The 25565-nt window shown below is 51.5% G+C and overlaps 3 protein-coding genes across 4 annotated transcripts; 2 read left to right on the top strand and 1 right to left on the bottom strand.

Moving 5' to 3' along the window:
* The first annotated feature begins 1134 nt into the window (after window positions 1-1134).
* JPH4 (junctophilin 4) lies at window positions 1135-11056 on the top strand. The gene is made up of 6 exons (XM_036734264.1): window positions 1135-1424; window positions 2009-2574; window positions 3011-3782; window positions 6688-6806; window positions 7357-7889; window positions 9169-11056. Exons 2-6 carry the CDS (start codon window positions 2196-2198, stop codon window positions 9250-9252), a joined length of 1887 nt encoding a protein of 628 aa, XP_036590159.1. The 5' UTR covers window positions 1135-1424; window positions 2009-2195; the 3' UTR covers window positions 9253-11056.
* A 735-nt stretch (window positions 11057-11791) lies between these two features.
* Window positions 11792-20129, top strand: AP1G2 (adaptor related protein complex 1 subunit gamma 2). The gene is made up of 22 exons (XM_036735790.1): window positions 11792-11828; window positions 12362-12585; window positions 13658-13782; window positions 13955-14096; window positions 14253-14349; window positions 14633-14709; window positions 14835-14930; window positions 15326-15406; window positions 15481-15579; window positions 15807-15862; window positions 16054-16167; window positions 16349-16489; window positions 16598-16652; window positions 16776-16898; window positions 17787-17876; window positions 17973-18100; window positions 18334-18438; window positions 18790-18913; window positions 18999-19134; window positions 19313-19476; window positions 19633-19731; window positions 19825-20129. Exons 2-22 carry the CDS (start codon window positions 12382-12384, stop codon window positions 19924-19926), a joined length of 2358 nt encoding a protein of 785 aa, XP_036591685.1. The 5' UTR covers window positions 11792-11828; window positions 12362-12381; the 3' UTR covers window positions 19927-20129.
* A 705-nt stretch (window positions 20130-20834) lies between these two features.
* Window positions 20835-24559, bottom strand: THTPA (thiamine triphosphatase). 2 transcript variants are annotated; one of them, XM_036735791.1, is made up of 3 exons: window positions 24218-24559; window positions 22849-23400; window positions 20835-20989 (listed from the first exon to the last, which is right to left on the bottom strand). In XM_036735791.1, the coding sequence occupies exons 2-3, from the start codon at window positions 23393-23395 to the stop codon at window positions 20850-20852; spliced, it is 687 nt and encodes a 228-aa protein (XP_036591686.1). In that variant the 5' UTR covers window positions 23396-23400; window positions 24218-24559; the 3' UTR covers window positions 20835-20849. The 2 variants fall into 2 exon arrangements, with proteins under 2 accessions (XP_036591686.1, XP_036591687.1); XM_036735792.1 differs by having other exon boundaries at window positions 22849-23447; window positions 24218-24401.
* Between the last annotated feature and the right edge of the window lie 1006 nt (window positions 24560-25565).

Genomic DNA, 25565 nt, shown 5'->3' on the forward strand with positions numbered 1-25565 from the left:
TAATCCACAAGCCCTTTCCCTCTGGACAGCTCTTCTGGACCCCACCCCACCCCACCCCACCCACCAAAGCGGGTAGCAGCAAATCCTAGAGAAGGCAAGATTCTATGTAGCCAAGGAACCCCAGATCTTAACTTCCTTTTCCCAGAAAAGGGTAGGAGGAGGGTAGTTGAAGGCGGTCAGGGCCTCTGCCTTCATTTTCCTACCCAGGCCTAATAGCGCCCCTTCTTTTCCTCTTTAGGAGGAACATTAAAATGCACTGAGGAGACCCAAGCATCCGTATTCAGAAGCTTACTGGATGGGCTTTGCAGGGGGCTCAAAGGGCTGAAATTTTTTTCCTCCCACCCCTCCTAACAATGCATCATTATGCATTCTGGAGAGCTGAAAGTCAAAAGAAAAAAATCCCTGTCACCAACCACTCCCAATTCAGTCCTGTTTCCCTAAAAGGTGGTCTCTGCTTCTCTGCTCCTGCCCTGTATTGTTTCTCTCCCCATCTTCAAGTCACGCCTTCAATCTCTGTGTTTGTTCCTTTCTTTCTCCCTCTATCCTTCACCAGCTCCACACTTGTCTCCGTCTGGCCCTCTTTCCCTCTCTTAGCTCCCGTTCCTTGCATCTCTCTTTGTACTTCTCCCCCCACACACACCCTTGCATGTTCCTCCCGCCCCCCACCGGTTTCTGTCTCTCTCCTGCTTCCCCATCTTCTTCTCAGTTTCCTCCCCCTCTTCCCTCCTCTCTGCCTCATCCCACATCCCTTTCCCTAGGTTGCTCTCCAGCCCTGGGTATCTCTGTGCTTCTCTTTCCCTTCCTTTCTCTGCCTCCTCCCACTCATTGGTGGCATTGGTGGGAGTCTGTCTCTTTCTATCTCTGCCTCCTCCTTCTCTCCCTCCCACCACAGTCTCTCCTTCTCCCTGCATCTCACACTATCCCCAACCCTCTCTTCTCCTTTTCCTGCCCCTTTAAATTTGCCTGGCCCTGGCCCTGCCTTCCCCGTGATGCTGTGATGGAGCAAACATTGATTTGTGCTGGGATGGGATCGGAATTTTGATTTTTTTTTTCTTCCCCCAACCATAAGAAGGGAAAAAAAAAAACAACTAAAAATAATACCCCCCCTTACGACTGCCCCCTCCCTCTCTTCCCGCCCAGTTCTGATTCCCTGTCTCCATCAGAGGCAATTTTTTTTCCCCCTACACAATTCCCATCTCTCCCCCCCCACCCCCTGCCACCACCCCGCCCCCCCACCAGCCTGCTCCTCTGTGGCTGGGGAGAGAGGGGAGCCAGTCCTGCTGCTCTGGGCTAGGATCATTGCCTGGGCTAGGGGAGCCTCTCCGGAAAAGAGGGGGAGGGGGGCTGGCCGGGGTGGGGTGGTGGGGGGGATCTCCTGCCATGGACGCTGCACCTGGGGGGCAGTCTGAGCCCCAGTCCACATGGTGAGTAGAACTGGCCCCTCTCCTTGCCTGTCCCCCTGTCTCCACCCCCTGCCTTTCCCCTGCAGTGCCTCCCCTAGCTCTGAGTTGGCCCGCCCCACCAAACCCCCTGCCCATCTTGGCCAGTTGACAGCAATCTTCCCCCACCTGCACCACCCCCCTGGGCTAGCTTCAGAGTGAAGCCAAAGAGCTATGGGGTTCTAGCAGCAATTGGGGAGGGGGTGGAGCATTGGCTCTGGGAGCTCCCCAACCTTTCCTCCAAGCTGCTGTCCTCACCCACCCCCGTAAGGCTGGAAATAAAGAATTTCTTACAAAATGGGGTGGGAAATTCTAGGGGTTGGGGAGGGATGGCATGGGGAAAGGGGTAAATAGAGATTGGGGTCCCTATCCTAGGAGGGAAAATTCTCAGAGAGAAGGATGGTATATGGATTGGGATATCCCTTGGTTTTCCCTAAAACCTTGTGGAACTGTTCGGAAAAATTGCATGAAGAGGGGAGACACCAATGCCACCCAGACCAGGAAGGGGGGAAGGATGGAGGAATGTTCACTCAGTCTCTTTCTCCCTTTCTGTTTTCTTTCTCTGCCAGCCACTGAGGATGAGGGCCCACCCCTGTCTGCCCATCCTGGGGCACTCCCAGCTGGCCCCAGTCTGACTCCCCCAGTCCCTTGCCCACCAGGCATCCAGGCATCCAGGCCCCAACACCCTCACCCAGTTCCCTGGCCCTCCAGGATGTGCTGAGCTGTGGGGAGGCTGAGGCCACGCCAACTACATGCATGTCCCCCGGGGGCAAGTTCGACTTTGATGATGGCGGCTGCTATGTGGGGGGCTGGGAGGCTGGACGAGCACATGGCTACGGCGTGTGCACAGGGCCCGGGGCCCAGGGAGAGTACAGTGGATGCTGGGCTCATGGCTTCGAGTCCCTGGGTGTCTTTACTGGGCCTGGTGGGCACAGCTACCAAGGCCACTGGCAGCAGGGAAAGCGCGATGGGCTGGGCGTGGAGCAGAAGAGCCGCTGGACCTATCGTGGCGAGTGGATGGGTGGGCTGAAGGGGCCCAGTGGTGTATGGGAGAGTGCCTCAGGACTGCGCTATGCTGGGCTCTGGAAGGATGGTTTCCAGGATGGCTACGGCACTGAGACCTACTCTGATGGAGGTGCCAGGGCATGAGCGGGGCCACTCAACTCTCTGCCTCTCCTGTATACCTTGCCCATCTCCATCTTCATTCACATCACCCATTTCGCCAAGTTCATCATGCCTCCATGGTCTATAGCTGACTTCACATATTGTCAGTCTCTGTATATCTCTTGCTATCCCTGTGTCTCCATAGAGTACCCCCCACACACCCCCATCTATCCACTGTGTCTGATCACTTTCCTATCTAGTCTTAGTTCATCCATTAATCACCTGCCCCTCTAAGCAGGTCTGTCTCCACCCTAACTGTCCCCTGCATCATCTTACTTTTACTGTTTGTGTACCAGTGACTTGGGTACGAGGGAAGAAGGCACTGGGTAGAGGGAAGGGCTGGGGGTTGGGTGTGGGGGACAAAGAAGTCTGCTCCCCCTCTCATCTTCACTTTGTTCTCTCCTCAGGCACCTATCAGGGCCAGTGGCAAGCTGGCAAGCGCCACGGCTATGGGGTTCGCCAGAGTGTACCCTTCCAACAAGCAGCCCTGCTGCGGTCACCACGCCGCACCTCACTGGACTCAGGCCACAGTGACCCCCCAACACCACCCATACCCCTTCCCCTACCTGGTGATGAGGGGGGTAGCCCAGCCTCCGGCTCCAGGGGGGGATTTGTGCTGGCAGGCCCAGGTGACCCCGATGGGGCCTCCTCCCGAAAACGAACTCCAGTAGCTGGGGGCTTCTTCCGTCGCTCCCTATTGCTAAGTGGGCTTCGGGCAGGTGGGCGCCGAAGCTCATTGGGCAGCAAGCGGGGATCTTTGAGGAGCGAGGTGAGCAGCGAGGTGGGCAGCACAGGGCCTCCAGGCTCTGAGGCCAGTGAACCTCCAGCCCCTGTCCCTCCGGCACTCATTGAAGGATCTGCCACTGAAGTGTATGCGGGAGAATGGAGGGCTGACCGGCGCAGCGGCTACGGTGTGAGCCAGCGTTCCAATGGGCTGCGCTATGAGGGCGAGTGGCTTGGCAATCGGAGGCACGGCTATGGCCGCACCACCCGCCCTGATGGCTCTCGAGAAGAGGGCAAGTATAAACGCAACCGGTTGGTTCGAGGTGGACGGGTCCGTAGCCTCCTACCCCTGGCCCTGAGGAGGGGTAAAGTCAAGGAAAAGGTGGACCGCGCAGTAGAAGGTGCCCATCGGGCAGTGAGTGTAGCCCGCCAGCGCCAGGAGATTGCTGCTGCCAGGTAGGGCCCAAAAAAATGGGAAGCAACCATGGAGGAGGGGGTGGGTCCAGGAAACAAACATGAGCTAAGATCATGAAGCCTGGCAGGACCCTGGGAAGGTATGGAGCCTGAAACCAAGACAGAGGCATTTAGGGTGGGGGTAGGGGGTATGGAGGAGCAGGTAAAGAAAGAAAGGCTGAGGTTAGGAGGGGGAAAAAAGATGCAGTTGACTGAAAGGAGTGGTAGGAAAAATTATATAAGCTGAGTAGGATATCGATGTGTGATTTGTTTGCGTGTGCACGCCTGTGTTCAGAGAGCCCAGATTTAAATTCTAACTGTATGAACTTGAGGGAGTTATCTCTCAGGGCTACAATTTCCTCATCTATAATATGAGGAGGCTGAATTAGATGATCTCTAAGGCCTCCTCTAGTTTCAAAGCCTGTGATCCTATAATCCTGTGATTTTTGTTTGAGTTTGAGCCTTTGGGTGGGAGTGGGGGTGGGGGTGTCAGTGTGTATGGGTGCATGTTTGTGTGGGACGGTGCATCTCTATGGGTGTTGGGTATATGTGTAATTATGAATGCCTGTAAATATCTGTATGTGTGTGTATATATATGTACACACATATACATATACACATTCATGTGTGTATATATAACACATACACAAGTATAGACCAGCGTGGTAGCAGATTCAAAAATGTCATAGATTGCTGACATTTTCCAAGTTCTTTTTTCTCTTCCCCCAACAAGGCCTCTGAGACTAGAAGCAGCATGGGCCTAAAGAAGGATAGGCCCAGAGTTTGGTTAGTAATTTCCATTTCTAATCACATTCCAGCTTGACAAGTCTGACATCATTTCAGACCTGGGCCTTAAGACCAAAGCTGGCATACTCATCTGTGAAGGTGTGGCCCAGAATTATCTGTTGTACCTGTCTTTTAGATGGGGTTCCTGAAAAATTATGTGCAAAATGACTTCTTATAAATCAAATCAAATCACATTTTCAGCCTTCCAAGAGATCTTGCTGTTTAAAAGAACCTGTAGAGAATCTTATATGAAAGCAAAAAATTCTTTTTGGATTTTGTCAATTTTTGAGAATTCTCATTCCTTAATTTTTCTGATTCAAATATTCTGACTTTTGTATATTAGGTTTTCTTTTTAAAAGGGCATACTGAATAGGGTGTGTATATGTTGCATAGGTGAATAAGAATATTAGTGTGGATGTAAAACTATGTGCGCAAATGTGCGTATACATCTGCATGTGAGGGTACATGCCTATAAGTACCTGTCGTTGTGCACCTGTGTTTGTACCAGGGTCTCTCTACTAACAGAGCCAATAGCTTGAGCTTTGGCTCCTTCCCAATCTCAGAGAAGGCCCCAGGCTGGATAGGGGGATTGAATGGCACAGGAACAACTGTTCTGTGGATATGGCTAGCAAGGCAGTGGGAGGAGGCTGGCTGGTCTCCCCAGCAACAGGACTGGCAGCCCTGATTGGCTGTTGGATTCCATGGAAACAAGGGAACCTCAGCAGTAGATCTTCTCCCAGGTAGCCCCAGAAGCCTGGGCCTGAATACACAGGCTAAGAGCCTGACTCCTAGAGCTCTACCATCGAACACACTACACACTCACCTAACCACCCCAAATCTCCTAAACCCAACAAAGAAGAGATAGCAATCAGAACAACCTATGGCAATGCTGTGATAACAGAGCATGGGGGAGGGGTGCACATGAAAGTGAGGAGGGGTGGGGAATACAGAGAAAAGACATACGATAACAGAAAGGAGCTGTGATAAAATAAATGGGGGAGGGTTGATACATGATGCTGCATGCCTAGGAAGGAAAGGGACAGCAGAGTTCATAGAGGGCAAAAAAACAAAGAGAGGGTATAATAAAAAGAGACAGTGTGATAGAGTGATAAAGAAAGGTAGATCTTAGTCTGCTAAAAAATGTGGTAATAGCAGAAAGCTGGGAAAGTATGCTTTTTGGAACTGGGGAGGGATGTGATACAAGAGAGAGATTATGCTAAAAGAGGAGAACTTGTAACAATCGTGTCATAGTGAAGACACGGAGAGAAGAAATGGTGAATTTGTGCAGTATGGACAGTGGGGAGTGGGGGTGGCGTGGGCAGTGTTAAAAACTGCAGGAAAAGGACAAACTTGCTTCCAAAAGTCTTCATGATGTTCTGAAGGGGAAGACTGAGTGACGCTGAGGGGAGGATGGATCCATAACGATGCACAAGGAAAGGCATGATGATAGAAGAGGGAGAGGTCGTTGTGGAAGGCACAGAGGGGGTGTGATAATAGAGAAGGGTGTGATGACACCATTTGAGAAAGGGTGATAATAGCTCGGGGTGGGGAGGGGAGGTTGGGTGATGGAAGCAGAAGAAACGGTTCCCCAGCACAGAGCAGTGATTTTAGAGAAGAATGTGATAATATATGGAGGGATTTCATAAGCGGGGGGGTGGGGAGCGGGGGAGGGAGGGAGGATATAAAGGGATGGACTAATGGATAGGGAGGAGTCCTTTGAGGACCAAGGATTGGTCCAAGAGGCTAGAGATGATAAAGTGTTACTAGAGAAAGGAATTGAGAGAGAAGTGTGATAATAACAAGAAAGTGTGTTAAAAACTATCAGACGTCAGGTATAAGAAGATCAAAGTAAGTTCTGCACTGCAAGTTGAAGGCAAGGAATCTCCTCTAGGATGGAATGGTCAGAGATGTACAAGAAAGAAAGGATCGTAACAGAGGCTGAGGAGGTGTGATTGACCAGTTACAGACTAGGAATAGGAAAATGGTAGACGGATGTGCTATAAACTGAGTGTCACCACCAAGGACTCATGGTATGAAATTGGATCATGAGGTAGGAGGGGGTCAGTTGGAAGCCACGCAGTAGTAGGTGGGTCCACTAAGACCCTGTCCCTGGTCCTGGCAGGGCAGCAGATGCTCTCTTGAAGGCAGTGGCAGCAAGCAACACAGCAGAGAAAGCTGTGGAAGCTGCTCGAATGGCTAAACTGATAGCCCAGGACCTGCAACCCATGTTGGATGCACCAGGTGAGATGTGAAGGGCCCTGGGACGGTGGTGGTAGGGGTGCCCTGAAGCCCTGGCATGGCCTTGACAACCCAGGGACAAAGGGTGAGGTTCCTATGGAGGGACACTGCTAGGGAGAGGAGAGAGGAAAATGGAAAAGGGGAATAAGGATCCCTGGAAGGAAGTTAGAGGTGATTATTTAGAGTCCTAAATGAGGTCAGCCAATGGAGTGTGAATCAGGGTCAGGAGAGAGAGAGAGGATCACATGAGACAAAAGAATCAATAGGTTTGGGGGATACGGTGAAATCAGGGGAATTAGAGAATGAGGTTAAATGTACATGAGGTAGGACCAAGGAATCTAGGGGGCGATGTCAGGGAAGTTTGGAGAACTCAAGAAAGGGGAAGGGAATAAACATTTCTATAGTGCCTAGCATGTGTCAGGCACTGTGCTAAGAGCTTTACAAATACCTCATTTGAAAGATTATGAGGTTATGCCCAGGAATCAAGGGCTGTAACATTCTCTAGCCCCAAGCATAGATTTGTGACCTCATTCTTTGTCCACCTTTGCCATAGGCCGAAGACCCAGGCAGGACTCCGAAGGCACTGACACAGAGCTGCCTGACTGCGACAGCCCTGGAGTTTATGAGAATGGACTGACCCCTTCTGAGGGCACTCCAGAGCCTCCTAGCAGTCCTGCCTCACCCTGCCAGCCTTGGAGACACCCTACCCACCGCAGTCCTTTACCCTCTAGAGATGATGGAGGCCACCTCTCTGGCCCCAAATCTTGGCCAGAGGAGTGGGGAGGCCCAGGAGGACCTGGAGAGGAGCTAGCTGGCTATGAGGCTGAGGATGAGGCTGGGTTGCAGGGGCCAGGGGTTGGCGATGGTTCCCCTCTCCTTGGAGGCTCCAGTGACAGCTCGGGAAGCCTTCGAGAAGAAGAGGGAGAGGATGAGGAGTCCTTGACCCACTCAGAGCCTCCTCTAGACCCAGGGCTCGAGCCCACGGTCACTCCCATACTGAGGGGCACATCTGGAAGGGCTCTGGAGGCAGAGAACCTGACAGAGGCACTAGAGGAGCCTGGTGCCACCGAAGAACCTGCCCAACGAGTAAGTTATTCTCTTTACCCCAGACCTTCAGCCTCTACCCCGCCCCAACTCTTCCTAGTCTTCACTTTGAGTCTCATATCCCTTGTCCCTCTTGTTTAGCCTTTCTTCCCTTGATCTTTGTGGGCTAGAGTCAACCTCAGCTTCTCAATTTCTTACCATTTTAATCTCCCAATTTTTCAATATCTTCATATATTTGCTGCAGAAGGATTTGAACTAGAAAGGATCTCTAAGGTACTTTCCAGAGCTTAGGTACTGTTCTTCAAAAGTGGGGGGGGGGGTCAAGTGACTTGCCCAAGGAGACACAATGAAGTTCTCAGCAGAGTTGTCCAAACTTCTCAGCCCTCCTTCTGTATCTTCCCATCTCTCCTGATACCCCTTCCAATTTGTTGACCCAGAAATAATAGAGAAAATTCCCTCCCTACCGTGTTCTTCCTCCTCCCCAGAAAGAAGCAGAAGAGACTGAAGGGAAGGGTTTTTTCCTAGGACTCCTAAATGGATGGACCCTGGTCATTTTTCACCTCCTAGAAACCACATCCTCTTTCTTTCTGTATTTGACTTCCATAGTAGTCATCACATGTACTACCTGCCACTATGACCACAGGACAGTCAAAAGTCAGTAAACATTTATTAAATACTTACTATGTGCCAGGCACTGTGCCAAGCAATGGGGATACAAATACAAAAAAAGAAAGACAGTTCTTGCCCTCATAGAGTTTTCGGTCTAATGGGTGAAGACAAAAAACAAAAAGAAACTAAAGGTGGGGGGAGCAGGTACCCAACTCTGAGGCATGGTAGAATGAATCTTAAGTCAGAGGAGGCCCAGAGTAATGCAGCCAGGTAAGAAAGGAGAGATCTTGAAATGAAGGTTTGCAGTTCATGGCCCCACCCTCCAATCAGGTAGAGGGTAATGATGATCCTACAGGATAAGGAAGTTATCCCAACAATGAGCTTCCTGGGGCATGATAGAGAAATCAAAACTGTCTCAAAGTAATGTAGCCAGGTGAGAAATGAGGGAATCAGGCACAGGCACAGGGGTGCTGGAGAAGCGGTCTGTCACCTGGCAAAGAGAGGAAGGATATTGAGCAGAGCCCAGAGTTAAGGCTTCCCGCAGTTCTGGTCTCTCTTGGAAGCAAAGAGGCTTTCGCAGCATTAGCTTTGCCCTTCTCAGACCCAGCCCCATCGTGCTAAATGACAAATCCCCAATGGGATCGCTAGGTGTTTGAAAAGGTCCTCGCTGTGACCTCTAAGGAATGTGACACTCTCCCTTTTCCTTTTGCAGGGAGCTGCTAACCCCTTGGTGGTGGGAGCCGTGGCACTGCTGGACCTGAGCCTGGCATTCCTGTTCTCCCAGCTCCTCACCTGAGGTCTCTCCCTAGTCTATGGCTCTGGTTCCCACCTCTTCTCTTTGGACCTGCTTTTTTCTCTCTCAACCATCTCCTAGCTTCCTTTCTCTACCTTTCTCTTTTCTCCTTCCTTTTCTGTTCCCATTTATTACTTTCTGCTCCCTTTTCTTTCTCTTGCTTCCTCCCTCTTCTCCCTTATTCTGACTTTATGTCTCTCTTTTTTTCTCTTTCTCTAGATTGTTTACAAATGAAGGGCTCTTCTCTCTCAGAGTTACTCTGAGACATACAAATCTAAGTCAGACCATCACCACCCACACCCTCCTAGCTTTCCTAGGGATCAAAACTTCTATAGGGAAGAGATGGGGTGGACGCTGAGGGCAAGGGTGGGTATGAGGTTGAGGTATATGAGACGTCTCCCACTGGCAAGGTGGAGGGGGACCTGGAGAAGGGGTGACTGACTGCAGGAGTGGGGCACCAGCAATGCTGCTATGAAGTCACCCCCTATGTTTCTGCCTCTCCACCCCAGACTTCCAGCCTGGAGATTGTTAGCATGCCTCCAGTTCCAGAAGGGGGTAACTACCACCTCCATACCCCACCCCCCAAGGAAATTATGTTTCTTTGGGGACCAGCAGGACTAATGAATAGAGATGGAGTGTAATGGGGGCATCTCTTACCCTGTGGCAAGTTATCCAATTTCTAGGCACTGAACTTGGTTCCTGCCTAACTTTGTCTTCCCCTTGGGCAGAGATTTGAAGGGGAGAGCAGGGTGACTCTTGTTCTTCCCCCACTCCTTGCCCCAGGAGTGGTGGACAATTAGCAGAACCAAAATACCTGAAAATCCATCCCCCTCCTCCCAAACCTTCACATACTCCCTTTCTCTCCACCCTCCCCCCCCATAATTCCCCACCACCACCTCCACATGGTCTGGACTTGTTTGTGGCCTTGATAATGTTCTAGAGGGGCCAAGGGAGGCATTCCTACTGTATGGGGTTAGGGGAACCTCTGCCAGTGCTCCATTACCATTGGGGGTGGGAGAGGAAGTAGGATGGCATGGGGAGGACTTCTGGAAGATGGAAATGGATAGAAGATAGGGGGCTCAAAAGGCAGCAAAATTGAGCCACTCCCAGGAATCCCAATTAAGGTCTGAGGACAGGGTTAAGTGTCAAAAGACAGGGATAGGAACCAGACCTGTGGTTTCACTGGTTTAGGGAACTCCCGGATGGGGAAACTCCCTCTTACCAATGCAGGTTGGCCTTCTCTGCAAGTTATATCCTTGGAGAGTTGCCTAGAGCACTGAGTGCTTCAGTGACGTGCCCAGGGTCCCACTTGCTGTCTATTACATCAGGTTTCCTCTCTGAGGATCAAAATGGGGATCTATCTCTGTGGGGTCAAAATCTCTTAAAAGGGAAGAGGAACTGGGGAAGAGGAGCCCTCATGCATATGGAGCAGAGTGAAATGTGGAAGTCAAAAGTTCCTGAGAAAGAGGGGTAGAGAACAGTCTCTGTTATTGGCCGTTCCCCCAGATGACAGGGAACCTTAGCAAGGGGGTTGATGTGAGGTCCCCAGGATCTGACCATCATCGCTGAAGGCCTCTCCCTTCCCCTGCATGAGGCAGAGGCAAGCTGCCCATTATCTCCCTTCCCCAAAGAATGCCCATGCCTGGGAATGCCCCCCACCCCCTCTTCTTTTTTTCTGGCCAGGTTATTTTCCACCTGGCCCACTTCCTTCCCCTCTAAGACTTTACTTCAAATTTCTACTTTGTGGATTTGGGATCGAAGTCAAACATCTCGGCTCACACCAAGTCTTGCAGGAAAAAAAATAAATTTAACAAAAAATATATTAATAAAAAAGTTTAAAAAAAGGGGGGGCAGTCATCTCCTTTGAGGTGTGAGGAATTCAGACCTTTTGACCCTAAAACCGCCTTTCCCCTCCCTTGGTCCATTCTAGTGCCCTAAGAGTAAGATATTACAGAGGGAAAATTGGGGGTGGGGGAATCGAACCCACAAGTCAGCGGAGGGTGGCTGGGGACCCCCAGGCCTGCAGTATGCCTTGCTCCCATCACAACCTTTGAGTTTTCCCTCTCTGTCCCATCTGCTAGCTTCACAGCCAAGCGCATGAAATACAAAACCGGGGGGTAGGGCGCAAGAGAGCTGAAGGGGCGGGGTCCTACCGATAACATTTGTGCTCTTCTGTTTCTATAAATTTATAATTTCTGTAACCCAAGATTGCAAAGCACTGAACCAATACTGCCTATCTCATTTGCTCCTCACAACCACCTTCGGAGTTGGGTGCGAATATCTCCATTTGACAGATGAAGACACTGACGCAGGCAGCGGTTAGGTGACTTGCCCAGGGTCACACAGCCAACGAGTCGTGTGGGGGTTTTTTGAGGCAGGATCTGAACTCGGGTCATCCCGACTCCGCTTTGGTACTCAGTGGCCCCTAGTTAAGGAGAGTCGAAGGCCGGGACGGGCCGGGATGGGGATGAGGATGAGGTGGGGCGGGAGAGGGGCAGGCCCAGGTAGGGAGCCGCCCCTGACCGCTCGGGACCAGGAAGCCCGCACAGAAGCGGAGCGCTGCCGAGACCGAGGCTAGGGTGAGGTCGGTGGCCGCTTGTGCTTGCGCGCACGCGCGCGGACACTCTAGGCTGAGCCGCGGGAGACCACGAGCTTCTTGGAGGAGGGAGGCACTGGGGGCTGCAGGAAGAGCGAGGCACTGAGTGTGCGGAAAGTGGGGGGAGGTGGGAAGCGCGGAAGACCAGGTGTCTGGAGCTGGGGCTGAGGGGCAGAAAGGCGAGGCGGGGCGGGGCGGGGCGGGGGGGGGGGGGGGGGGAAATAGGGCGAGGCTCAGCACATGCGCAATTGGGAGAAGGGAGGGGCTCGTGGGGTGCGCAGGTCTAGGGGGAACAGGGAAGGGAGACGAGGTAGGGCGCATGCGTAGTGAGGGAAGCCTGCAAGTGGGGTGGAGCCAGAGGCCCACAGGTAGACGGGGTGGGGAGGCTCTGGCCCTGGTTGCCTATGAGTCTTGGGGCGGTGGGCGGTGGAGCCAGGTGGGCGGGGCGTGGGCGGGGCTGAGGCGCCCCCCCGCCAAGGTCCGCCCGCCATTGCTGAGCTCCCGCGGGCCCCGCAGCCCTGCCCCGCCCTGCCAGGATGGTGCTGCCCTCCCTGAAGCTGCAGGAGCTGATCCAGGAGATCCGCGGGGCTAAGACTCAGGCCCAGGAGCGAGAGGTCATCCAGAAGGAGTGCGCCCACATCCGGGCCGCCTTCCGCGAGGGCGATGCCCCCCAGCGCCACCGCCAGCTCGCCAAGCTCCTCTACGTCCACATGCTGGGCTATCCCGCCCACTTTGGACAGGTACCTGGCCCGGGCAGCGGGCCCCTAGCAGGAGCTCTCCCAGGGACGCCCCGCTGTGCACAGCGGGAGCGCTTCCTTCCCAGGGACTCCCCACCACACACAGGCTCACACCCGAATCAGAAGCATAGCCATTGCCGTCAGGTGACCCCCTCATCTGATGTAAATCGGTAGTAGACCAGTAGTCCCAGTTTATCTTTCACATGAAAGTTAATAAACCAGCTCTATATACAATTCTACAACCTAATATATTTCCAACTGAAACCACTGATTTAAAAACCATTAGTGTTGAACTGTCTTGCTATAGTAGATGAAATGAAGGCAGCTTACCTTACCTTCAGAATCATATTTCCTGCTCATCTTTCAGCTAGTTAGGTTAAAAAAAAAAACTATTTGTGGAAAGAAAAATTAAAAAGCCCCCTCCAAAATCCCCCGTAATTTGGAGTACTTAACTCCAGCTGTCTCCTGCTGCCCTGACCCCAAGATTTCCCAGGGACTCCTTTTTACTCACAGCTTCACTATAGGCAGGGTGGCAGCCATGCCAAACAGGATCAACCCTCAGCTCAAACCTTCCCAGGGACTCCCTCCTTCCCTGCCCCCACACTCTCAGGAGGGATAGGCCATTAGCTAAGACTCATTCCTAGGACCGCCTATTTTTCTACATTGATTCAACTAACAATTAATTGAGCACTTGAAATGAGATCCCCACAGCCTATCTCCTCGAGGATCTCAAGAACCTCCTCCTTTCACATATATACATACACACACCAGTAAATTGTCTTCTATGTATATCATACATACGTGGTGTCTAACTATCCCAAGCAAAGTAAATGAGATGGTTTTTAAAGGCCTCTTCCAGGCCTAGATCCCAGAACCTAAGAGTGAAACTCACTTTGAAAGTAAGGGGATCATTTCCATTTCCTGCCCCATTTTGGCGCCATTCCACTTTCTCTGTATTTAATAGTCACCCCCAGAGGGTTAATTTGGACTAGGGAGGGAAATGGGGAGAGGTTTCACTATCTCTGGTCCCTCTCACTCTTCCTTCTGGCCTGCGGCCTCTCCTGTCTTCCCGTAGATGGAGTGCCTGAAGCTGATCGCATCACCCCGATTCACAGACAAAAGGGTGGGCTACCTGGGGGCAATGCTGCTGCTGGATGAGAGGCAGGATGCCCACCTGCTCATAACCAACAGCATTAAAAAGTGAGGTTGGGGGAAACTACGTATATTGGGGAGTTTGGAGGATTCTCAAAACCTAGGCAGGGAAGGTGGGCCCTAAAAGACAGAGGGGAAGACATCTAACAAACCTGCTTCCTGCTGGGGGAGGGAAGAACTCAGTTCCTAGGACATCCCCCAATCTTGGCAACCCCTGCAGTGACCTGAGCCAAGGGACCCAGCCAGTGCAGGGGTTGGCACTCTGTACCCTAAGCACCATGGGCTCAGCAGAGATGTGCCGGGACCTAGCCAATGAAGTGGAGAGGCTGCTGTTGAAGCCCGATCCTTACATTAGAAAGAAGGTAAGTAGGGATGGAAGGACCTTCATTTACCTTCAAGGAATTCTTCCTTGGAACTCTTTAATCCTTCCTGCTTCGCAATCTCGGCTTGATGTTGTTGTGCCCTTATAATGGCTTCTTCTGGCCTATGTGTCCCTCTTGCCTCCCCCATTCCCCCAGGCAGTGCTGGCTGCAGTGCACATGATCCGGAAGGTCCCTGAGCTCTCTGACATCTTTCTCCCACCCTGTGCCCAGCTGCTGCATGAACGCCACCATGGTAAGAACTCCCTAGCTCAGGGAGCTCCTCTCATCCTCGCTGTTAATAGGATCATCTGAACCTGCCACCCTTCCTTCCTACTGTTCTGTCTCCTTTTTCAACTCTGGATATGGGTCATAGAAGAACAATTTGTGTGACATGGCCCAGGGTACAGAAGTGAAAGGTGAGGGTCATCATTCCCTGAGTGAAACAGGTTAGCAGGATGGGTTTGGAATAGGATTTCCTCTTGACTCTATTTGACTTAATTTCCTTCCTCCCCCTCTCTCCTCCTCCTTGAAACCAGGTATCCTGATGGGAACAATCACACTGATCACAGAGCTATGTGAGCGAAGCCCTGCTGCCCTCACACATTTCCGACAGGTGGGTCAGGAAAGAATCAGGAGACTCGTAAGGGAGAAAAGTACAAAGTAGTGATAGGATGGGGGTTTGATTAGGGGGATACAGGATTCTTGTGTCCCTATGTGAAACTCTGTTCTCATCCCCAGGTGGTACCCCAACTGGTACAGATTCTTCGGACTCTGGTGATGTCTGGATATTCAGCAGAGCATAGTGTAGCTGGGGTCAGTGACCCTTTCCTGCAGGTATGGACCTGACCCTGGCATCATAGTCCCTCTCCTCTCTCCCTATTATCTGGACACAAGAAAGAGAACCTAACTCCTAACTACTACTCTAAAAAGAGTGTGGTTCTGGCCATGTTGTAAGCACTGGGGCAGTAGGCAAGTGAGGCTTACAGCAGCCTCAATCCTTCCTGGCTCCCCAGAATGACAAGCAATTCTAGGGCCTTGAAAGTAGATTAGGTTTACTTTAAAGGGATGAAGGTCCCATCTGGTCTTCCCAGGGTCCTTGTGACCCTTGGAGGAAGTGACTGTGTACCTCATTGTGTTCTCTTCAGTGCTAAATTCCACATAATCCTTTTGACTCTCCACCCTGTAGGCCCCTTTTACTCACCTATGTCCTTTGATTCCTCTACCACAAGGTTCAGATATTGAGACTACTTCGGATCCTAGGCAGAAACCATGAGGAGAGCAGTGAGGCCATGAATGATATGCTGGCCCAGGTCAGTTTGGTGAGAGTTGGGGTAGTTGGAAACCTGGGTTAGGGATGGTACTGACTTCAGATTTACCCACTCAGGTGGCCACCAACACAGACACAAGCCGTAATGCCGGCAACGCCGTCTTATATGAGACGGTACTCACCATTGTGGACATCCGTTCTGCCTCTGGCCTTCGGGTACTATCCGGTATTCCCCTCTTGCTACTGTCATGCCTGCTCCTCCTTCTACTCCCCACCCCTAGCCTTCTGGAGATACCACCATGCAATTCCAGACAGATACTGTCCCCCAGAAGTCACTTTACCTTTTTCTGGTCCCTACTCGCACTCTCCAGTTCCCCCATGCCATGTATCCCCATGTCTCAGGCAGTAGCATCACCCTCTCCCTCACTGCCCCCTTGCCCCAGGTTCTTGCTGTCAACATCCTTGGCCGTTTCCTGCTCAACAGTGACAAGAACATCAGGTAAAACCCCTGATCACCTCGGGCTTGTCCTCTACCTATCTCTCAGCTTCCCTTCAGCCATGTTGCCCATTAGTACCTACCCCTCACCGCTGTGCCCCTGTCCCAAAGGGATGGTGTCTATGGAAGTGATTGATGGGAGTCAGTTCCAGGAATATGGGACAGTTGTTCCCTCCTACTCCCTCACCCCTCAGGTATGTGGCCTTGACCTCACTGCTGCGACTGGTGCAGTCGGATCATAATGCTGTGCAGAGGCATCGGCCCACCGTAGTAGAGTGTCTAAGGGAGCCCGATGCCTCCCTTAGTCGGTGAGTGGAGCTTGGGAAAGGAAGATTAGGCAGAGTAGAACCTTGTGACCAAGGGAGAGGTTGCATCTGGGGAGACTGGGATGAGGCTAGGAAAGGGAGATGGAGGTCAGGAAATAGCTAGTAATAGAAGGAGGAATTAGGGAGCCCTGATTTGTTTAACATTCCCTGTTTATTCTGCTAGGCGGGCACTAGAACTGAGCTTGGCTCTGGTGAATAGTTCTAACATTCGGTGCATGACCCAGGAGCTGCAAGGTTTCCTGGAATCCTGCCCTGTGGATCTTCGGGCAGACTGTGCATCAGGCATCCTGCTGGCTGCAGAGAGGTGAGCAGTGCTCAGGTCATGGGGGATGCAGGAGAAGGCGCCCCCCAATACTCCTCTCCTTGGGTAGGCAATGAAGAGGATAACCCTGTTCTGTTCTTTGCCCCCTAGATTTGCCCCAACAAAGCGCTGGCATATAGACACCATAATGCAAGTGCTGACCACGGTGAGAACACTGGACTGGAGGGGTGGGGAGGAAAGGGTTGGGGGCAAGAGGTAACCCCAAAGGAAAAAGTTTAGGGACTGGGCTAACTCGCTGACTTGTCTTCCCCTATTCACCCTCTGGCAGGCAGGTGCCCACGTGAGAGATGATGCAGTGGCCAACTTAACTCAGTTGATTGGAGGAGCAGAGGAGCTTCACACTTACTCTGTACGCCGGCTCTACAGTGCCCTGGCTGCAGACATTTCCCAGGTAAGCCCCCCTTTCCTCACCCTAGCCCCTTCCCTAAGACAACCCAGTTATTTCCTTGGTCCATCACTGAGCATGCATTCCCTTGCCCCATCTTCTCTCCATACCCTCAGTGGGTGAATAAATAAATGAGTGAAAAAGCCTTTATTAAGTGCCTTGCAAGCACTGGAAATACAAACAGAAAATCCAGACAGCCCTAGGTCTGAAGGAACTCACCATCAGGGAAAGATAACACATACAGAAGGGTCATCAGCAAGCTAGACTGTAAGGCCTGGGGATTTACGGGGTGCTGTGGTAAAGGCAGACGGCAAAGGCCCAACGGACTCCTTAAATATCTTTGTCCCTTCAAAGAGCAGGATGTAAAGCTTGAAGGGAGGGGGTCTTAGAGATCATTTAGTCCAATCTCCTCATTTTCCAGATGAGAAAAGGGAAGGCCAGAGGTTAAGGGATTTTCCCCAGAGCCCATGATTTGAACCAGAGTCTTTTGACTCCAGTCCACTGCCTTTTCCACCGTACCCCTGCCAGCCCCCTCCAGCAACTTTATCCTTATCCACCTCCTCAAGAGAAGAAGCTGCATTTACCCTTGTGAGTGGACAGGACACCACCCTCCCTATGGCCCATGGCCCTCTATTCATTTAGACATTGCAGCTCTCCCTCTTGACCACTAGAGGCCAGTGAGCGTTCAAGGGAAAGGGCTGCCACTCCAATGTGCCAGAACTTATGGCCGGCCCTAAAGGCCCCAATTACCATTTGCCCTAAGTCCCCTTCTTTTACTTTCCCTCTTCAAAAGATCCCTGAGCCCCAGAGTACCAACCATAGGGCCAAGGGCTGAGGGCCAGGAGAGGGAGAGGAACCCAGATGGTGACCTGGCCCTGTCCTCTCTCCACGCAGCAACCCCTGGTCCAAGTAGCCGCCTGGTGCATTGGGGAGTATGGAGACCTTCTGCTGTCCGGGAGCTGTGAGGAGACCGAGCCCCTGCAGGTGAAGCTGAACAGAGATGAAGGAAAGTGAGAAGTGCTCATTGGGGTAAAGGACAAGAGCCATCCCTCTGGTGATCTCTTCCGTTCTCTCATTTAGGTTCAAGAAGAGGAAGTGCTAATGCTACTAGAGAAGGTGTTGCAGTCCCACCTGTCCTTGCCAGCTACCCGAGGTTACGCCCTCACCGCCCTTATGAAACTCAGCACCAGGCTCCAAGGAGACAACAAGTGAGAAAGGGGCCTCCAGCATTCCTCTTCGGCTTCACTGTGTGCAGCCCTTCTTCATGCCTCACTTTCCTTGAAGTTGTTTGGCACAGAATCTTAAGCCTCCCTAAGTCCCTTTCCCTCCCCTCTCATTTCTGGGGCAGAAGCACAAGGGCAGGGTGGGTGATGACTAGACTTGTAGCCACACTAACTACTACCCCATCCCTCTTCTCCACACTGCCCACCATATGTTCCAGCCGCATCCGACAAGTCGTATCCATCTATGGAAGCTGCTTGGATATAGAGCTACAACAGAGGGCTGTGGAATACAATGCTCTGTTCCGGAAGTATGACCATATGAGGTGCGACAATCTGGCCCCCGAGTTCCCCCTGCCATGCTCCCAACATCCCCAGCAGCAATGAAAATGCCTTCTCAGCACCCAGAGAGCCCTTGCCAATGCCCCTCTCGTCCTCTGCCTGAAAAACTTGGGTTTTCTCAGCCCTCCCAGACAACAGTTCTTTGAATGCAAAAACAGCACTGACATTCCCAGAGTAAAACAAGCATTCTCATTGTTTTTCCAGCAGCCATGACTATTTTCACTGAGCTAGCTACTCTCTCCACTAGTTCCTCCTTATGTATCATTAATCCGAAAGAAAGGCATTAGGCAGGGACAGTCCTGGGAGCCAGGATGCTCGGGTTATGTCCCCTTCAGATCGGCAATATTGGAAAAGATGCCTCTTGTGGAGCATGGTGGACCCCAAGATGATGAGCCAGGAGAAGGCAAAGAAGAGCCTTGGAGTCCAAACAGAGAGGTCCAGTCCCCCACCGAACCCCCGGTGAGGAGACTGGAAGTAGTAGAGCCAGGAGAATTTCAGCCTATTCCCCCATCTCATCCTGATCATTTTCTTTGGTCTCCCCCAGACTTCAAATCTCTTAGACCTCTTGGATCTCCTGGATAGTGCCCGCAGGGATGCCCAACTATCTCCTGCTTTAGATCTAACCCCAGGAGGTTCCTTATTACACCTATTGGATCTTCCTTCCAATACCCCCTCCCTAGGTAAGTTACTGGCGCAAGGGGAATACTGACATGACATGGAGGTATGCGATCCTACATGGCTATGTAGCAGGGTTTATCTGGAGTTTCCAGAACTTTCTCTCCCTCTCTTCTACTTCTTTACTCTGCATGGCCATTTCAGACTCCTAAGACTGAGCTCTTCTCTATAACCCTACTCTAGCACCCATCCCAGGTCTAAAGGTGTTTGACCGAGAAGGACTACAGATCAATCTGTCTTTCGTTCGTCCCCCTGAGACACCTGCCCTGCTTCTGATCACTGCAACTGCCAGCAACACCTCCAAGAGTGATGTCACCCACTTTGTGTGTCAGGCCGCTGTGCCCAAGGTTAATACTACACCAAGTTTTAGTAGGAGAATTAAGAGCTTATAGGAAGTGGGAAAGGAGTAGAGCTGGGGGGAAAGTGGTATGTGGGGAGACAGGCACGATTGCCTGAAACTGAAAACTCTACCTTACCTTACTTTCCCCCCAACCCCATGCCAGAGTTTCCAGCTGCAGCTGCAGATACCCAGTGGGGACACAGTGCCAGCTCAGGGAGGTCCTCCCATCACACAGGTCCTCAGAGTCCTCAATCCCAATAAGGTGAGAGCCAGGAACCCCTATGGTTAAGGACAGCCATGGAGAATGAGGAGCAAAAAGAGCCAGCTACTGTCCCCTTTGTTTTCTACTTCCTAGGCCCCTTTGCGGATGAGACTGCGACTCACGTACAGCCACTTCGGAGAGTCAGTGCAGGAGATCTTTGAGGTGAAGGACTTCCCTCCAGACACATGGCAGTGATGGGATGTGCTTCCTTAGCCTGAGCAGGAAGAAGGCCCAGCCTCTCCAAAGAGCCCCAGACTGAGCCTGTGGGGTTTGAAGTCACTGTTCCCAAGGGTTACCAGTAGGTGGCACTATGCCTCCATGATTCTCTACTGCAGAGACAGACTGGGGCATGGGGGGCTCGGATCTCCCCCGGCAATGAAGAATTACAATAAATTTGGGGCAAGAAAGCCATGTCTAGGTCCATTCTGGGGACAGAGCCCTTGGAAACAACAGAGAGCAAGTAATAGAGCCTCTCAAGAACAAGGTTTCTACCCTGAGCCTTGGGGAACAGTCTATAAACAGAGAATTTTCTTTGTGCCCCACTACAGCACAGAAATTTATCTAAAAAACTCACACAAGACCCAATCTACCATAGCGGGTCAAAGGAGGATACAACTACCAGTGACATCAGAATATTGGTTTTTCTGTCAGAGCCTCCCACTTCATTCCCCTCCCCAACACTCCCCCCACCCCAGCCGGGGAAATCCCTACTGCTTGCCCTCATCTCTAACTCAGCTGTAAGGCGGTTAGGAGCCGCTGGCAGAATCAATGGCATCGACCAAGGGGGGGCCGGCGAGGGATTTTCCTGTGCTTAACTACTGATCACGGCTAAGTGGAAATCCTATAAACACGAGCGGAAATCAATGGAGGCTGCTTAGCGGCTGGGGGAGAGGGGCAGCCCACAGATTGCATCTGACGGATGAAGGAAAGGAGGTGAGCAGGGAGGAGGTGGTGGGGTAGGAGAGAGAGAAGGCAAAGGAAGTGGAGACGGCAGAAGGATGGAGAGGGAGAGAGCAAGAAGAAGGCTGGGGAATTTAAGGATGGGCCTTGTTAGCCCTAACATTCTTTCTCCACATCCCAGCCCCCAAACAAATGACACCTACTCATGTTGTAGCTGTTTAATTCTCTATGGCTGCAGACCCCTGTTGTTCATCATTTTTCCCTGTGGCCACTTCCAATAGGCGCTGGTAGTCCTGAGGCCTGAAGCGCTTCAGGTATACAATCAGCTTGCCAGGTGTTTGCTCCTGCTGTGAAACACCTATAAGCAAAAAAGGTGGAGAAAGGTAAGCAAGTCTTATAGCTACTTAGGAAAGCATGAAGAATCAAACAGTTCTCAGCCTGCTCCATTTCCTAAGCCACACCATCAGCATGCCCTGAAGCGTTTTTCTAGACAGCATAAGCCCTGAGCTCTAACCTCAACCTTCTACCTCCCTTGCCTTCTAAGCACTCCGTGACACACATAAAATAGCCCCCTTCAACTCCTGGGCTTCCCCTTCCCTCATCTTTGGAGTCAGGTTATTCTGGACTGCAGTTGTTGCCCCAGCTGCCAGAGGCACGCAAAAATACATGAAGGTAAATATAATCTTTGTGCTATCCAATGGGAGATGAGAAAGGCCTTATAGCAACTGGCTCATTTCAGTTATTGCTTCTGTCCCCTGATAAAGATTAAAGCCCTTCTAGAGAAGGCCAGAGCTCATTGGCTTGGTAATGAAGCAGGGCCACAAATACACACAGATGTAAACCAAGGAATGAAGAAAGATAGCCCACCAGAAAGGTAGAGCTATAGCTATGGACAGGGATATCCATAATTCCATACTCGCCTGGAACAGGCTCACACTACACATAGCAAGGAAGACTTATGGTACTATTAGACACAAACTGAGAACAGAGACTATGTATGCTTCTTTGTATCCCCCATAGTTGTACAAATGGCTCATATCCATTCAAATGAACAAAAGGAACAGGGTGCCAAGCATGTTTTCTAGACTGGTGTAGGACACAGTAGGCTACATAACTTGTGATCCCCTAGAGATGGACAGAGATCCTTGTGTAGAAAAATAGCTTAAGTTAAACAAGAAAGAGAGGGATCCTTGGCAAAAGGGCCTCTAATGCCTTCTTACTAGCCCTCTTCCCAAGAGGGATGGGGGGGACCCTAATTCTTTATCATAAATATAACATGCCCAGGTCTCCCTTACAGCTACAAAGATAATACAGATAGAAATACAGTCTAGCATTTCCCAAACACCTTTGGAATGCCCTTCCCACCACATCACACCACTTTCCTTAAGGGATCCAGGTGTTCTTCCCAAGCTGGGGCATTTCTGCTACACCATGCTTGAGTGAAAAGGCACAGCCTGGGCTTTATCTGGCTCTATACCAATGTGACCTTGAGCATCTCTGGGCCTCATTTTCTTGTCTAAAGTAAAGGAGATGGCCTAGATCCACATTCTTAAACCAATTTGGCCACAGAACTCTGGGCTTGAAATGGCACTTTCAGGGCTGAACTCAGCCCCCGAGAATAAATGAAGAAGTTGGTGAAATTGTAGACCAAAATAAGCCAATTTTCATACCCAGAAGTTGCCATGTAAACATAACGATACACACTTTTTAAGGGTAAATTTTACTAGTATGGACATTACCAAGAAAATACTACTCATGTCACATGGTTCTGTGAAATATAATTTGGGAAATGATAAAGAAATCAGCACTGAGTTAAAAAAAAAAGTAGCTAGAAGTGGAGGCAGCAACTGGATAGATGGCGATGATGGCCATGTACTCTGGAATGGAGAAGTGAGACTGAAGAACAGAAATGAGTAAGGTTGGGAAATAAAGGTGGAATCACAGAGGGGCAGGATGGGGGCTGGACACCATCAGGATGGGACACATGCACATGACATGGACAGAATGTGTGAGATGAAATACTGATCCAGCCAGAGCTACTAATAAATGGAGAGGGGAAGGATTAGACAAGCCTGTTTTAGACAGGATGGGAATTCGGACACAATTTTACCCTGTTAACAGAAGCAGTGCCAGAGCACCTGCCCCACCTTGCTGCCTAATAGGTCAGTCCAATCTTGGTAGGGGATAAAGGAGAAACAAAGTTGAGTGCCTCCTCACCAAGCAAGGAGCTGAGACTGTGGATCTTCTCCAGGGCTTTCGGTACCTCAGCCTCTTCTCGAACCAGGGCCTCCACTTCGCCTACTGCATAGCCAAAGTCCGCTGTGTCCAGGTCTACTGTAAGTGGCTCTTCTTCATCACCAGCTCCAGAGAGTGCCAGCTTCCAGATGCTCCGCTCTGTTACAAAACTGGCTACTTCCTGCAGCTTCAGCCGTCCTAGCGTCTCTGATACACTCTCAGTGCCCAGCCCTGCAGTCCCCAACCTCTCACACAACCGGGCCACTATGGCAGCCTCTGCTGTGAGCTCCACGTACTTCGTGTGGGAGCCAGCGTTGCCTCCTGCTCCAGGACACTTGAGCTCCCATCCACTCCCTTCACGATGCCGGAGCCAGTGATCAGCCTTCATAAGAGTCAGCTCCGGGGTGTCATAGTAGCTATCACGGAAAGAAACCTGGCTCGCCTGAGTGCCACCCAGCTCCTTCAACCGATCCTCAATTCCCGGTCTTGGGACAAACTTCTGTTCCACCTCAATCCAAGGATGCGTCATGCTGCCTGTGGCCAATGAGTCAATTCATAAACATTAATTTAGCTTCGACTATCTGTAAGGGAGAAAGGCAAAGAGGCAGCCCAGTATGGTTCAAAGATCCTGAAGGTGGGGGGTGGGGCGCAGCAGGAAGATCTGAATTCCTATTCTGGTTAATCTCTGAACCTCGGGTGTGACTCAAGGACAATGGGGAGAGAGGGGTCCCACACCAACAAAATCATAGCTTCTTAATTACGTATGTAGGCACCCACCAACCCTCCCCTCTCCCAACCTCGATTTAAGGAAGGCCTAGTTTTTAAAAGCACTTTCCACACTCATAAAACTAAATTATTCCTCAAGCTAAAGCACAAAGTTGTTTCTCAAGTAATAGGATGGAAACCCTTGATGCCGGGGGCTTTGTATTCGGGTGCCCTAGCCGTTGCTAGCACAGAGCAGGCTAATAGGTGTTTTATAAGTCTAAATTAAATCCTTTCTGCCAGGTGGTAATTGACATTTATATACTGCTTTAAAGAACCAAAAAAGCGCATTCCTCACAATTGTGTGTTCTAACTAGTCGAAAAATCCCCATTTTACAGATGAGAAAACAGGTTCAAAGAAAACCAAACCCGATGGGGGCGGGAATCCTCTCCTGGCACCAGCCCCACCCCTCTCCACAGGGCTCCGATTTATTGCTGTCACTCCCCGGGTCTCCCCCTGCCATCTCCCCCCGCACTCCGCCCGCCCCGCAGGCCCAGAGGGGGCAGGACAGAACTTCCCCGCGATGCATGACGGGAGCCAACCACCACCCCACCCTCCGGCCTCCTGGGCCTCGAGCCCCGGCCTCACCCTCGCGCCTCCGGCCCTGGACCCGGCTCCAGCGGCCATATTAGTTCCTGGCTGGGATGGTGTAGATTGCAGGCCGGGTCTGGTAGGCCTGCGGGCTTGCGAGGGGGGGCCGAGTCCCAGGCTGTGGGCCGAAGGAGTGAGGCCAAAGCTCCCGCGCTCCACCCCTCGTCCCCTCTCGGGTCCCGGGGCGGGCTGGGGTCACTGGGCCTCAGGCGGAGCCGAGGAGCAGTTGAGCCGGGAGCATTGTGGGAGTTGTAGTTCGGCAGAGACGCTCCCTCTGCCCTTCTCTCCCCCCTTCCCCCCTACCTCGCCTACACTAGCCAACCTCCCTGTCACCATGGTGACGGGAAAGCTGCAATTAGGGCCAGTGGGGCTCCGACTTAATACTGGGCAGGGTGCTGGCAGTGGGAGAGGGAAGGAGGACTAGCCTTGGGAAGAGATGGGGGGCGGCGCGATAGGGAAAGAGGGGAGGCTAGGTCCTGACTCCCACAGACAACCTCTTAGACCCCGCGGCTAAGAAACATAGCAGGGCCCCTCCCCTCTCCACCCGCCACATCCCCCCCCACCCAGGCGCTGCTCCGGGCATGACAGGTTTGGAGAATAAAAGATTGACCTCTCCCCGCACCCCCGGATTTCCGATTGCAAGTGGATTTGAAATTAAAGGGCACAATCATCGTCATCAGCATCATAACTTGCAGTCTATGGCGCTTTAAGGATGTCAGAAGTGTTTTATGTATGTTCTTTCTCACACGATCCTCACACCGAGGTCTCTGAACTTGGTAGTACCAGGTTTGACAGATGAGGAAACTGAGACCCAGGTTGCACAGCTACCAAATGGCAAAGTGACTCGAATCCGGGCCTTCTGATTCCAAAAAGTGTGGTTTGGTTTGAGCAGAGACTAGAGGAAATGCTGGTCTAGAGTCAGATGGTGTGGCCTGGTTAAAATAATGGAGAGGCAGCATGACTTAATTGTACAAGGTGTCCCAAAAGTCTTAGTGCAGTTTTGAGCATTCATATTTCTGGCCCACTGGGATGGTGGATGGGATGGCACCTTATTGAGGACATGTGATTTTTCCAGCCTACCTGTATTTGGGCTGGAAATGGGCTTCCAAAGGGTATGAAGGGTGGGAAATGCCTGGGATGGACAGTAGCCAGTCTTTGCCTCCCCCAGTTCTTGCTCCATGTCCAGGTCAGCACAAATGGCCAGCTAGGGTACCAAGGGGGAAGACTTGGGCAGGAACACTTCTCTCCCTTCTCCAGCCCAGTTTTGGCTGTGCCTCCCTTGCCAGCCACGGTGATTCTTAAGCATGGAGGGAAAAACAAGATATTCTGACTCTCTGGCCACAGA

Source organism: Trichosurus vulpecula, chromosome 8 (assembly GCF_011100635.1).
Source record: "Trichosurus vulpecula isolate mTriVul1 chromosome 8, mTriVul1.pri, whole genome shotgun sequence".
Taxonomy (NCBI): domain Eukaryota; kingdom Metazoa; phylum Chordata; class Mammalia; order Diprotodontia; family Phalangeridae; genus Trichosurus; species Trichosurus vulpecula.

Coding starts and splice junctions, on each gene's coding strand:
- JPH4 (XM_036734264.1), top strand. CDS start 2,196: ATGTCCCCCGGGGGCAAGTTCGACTTTGATGATGGCGGCTGCTATGTG. Junction 3,783..6,687: donor CAGGAGATTGCTGCTGCCAG/GTAGGGCCCAAA, acceptor TGGTCCTGGCAG/GGCAGCAGATGCTCTCTTGA. Junction 7,890..9,168: donor CCGAAGAACCTGCCCAACGA/GTAAGTTATTCT, acceptor TTCCTTTTGCAG/GGAGCTGCTAACCCCTTGGT.
- AP1G2 (XM_036735790.1), top strand. CDS start 12,382: ATGGTGCTGCCCTCCCTGAAGCTGCAGGAGCTGATCCAGGAGATCCGC. Junction 16,168..16,348: donor CCCGATGCCTCCCTTAGTCG/GTGAGTGGAGCT, acceptor TTATTCTGCTAG/GCGGGCACTAGAACTGAGCT. Junction 17,877..17,972: donor AGGAGACCGAGCCCCTGCAG/GTGAAGCTGAAC, acceptor TCTCTCATTTAG/GTTCAAGAAGAGGAAGTGCT.
- THTPA (XM_036735791.1), bottom strand. CDS start 23,395: ATGACGCATCCTTGGATTGAGGTGGAACAGAAGTTTGTCCCAAGACCG. Junction 20,990..22,848: donor CAGTCTCAGCTCCTTGCTTG/GTGAGGAGGCAC, acceptor TTTTGCTTATAG/GTGTTTCACAGCAGGAGCAA.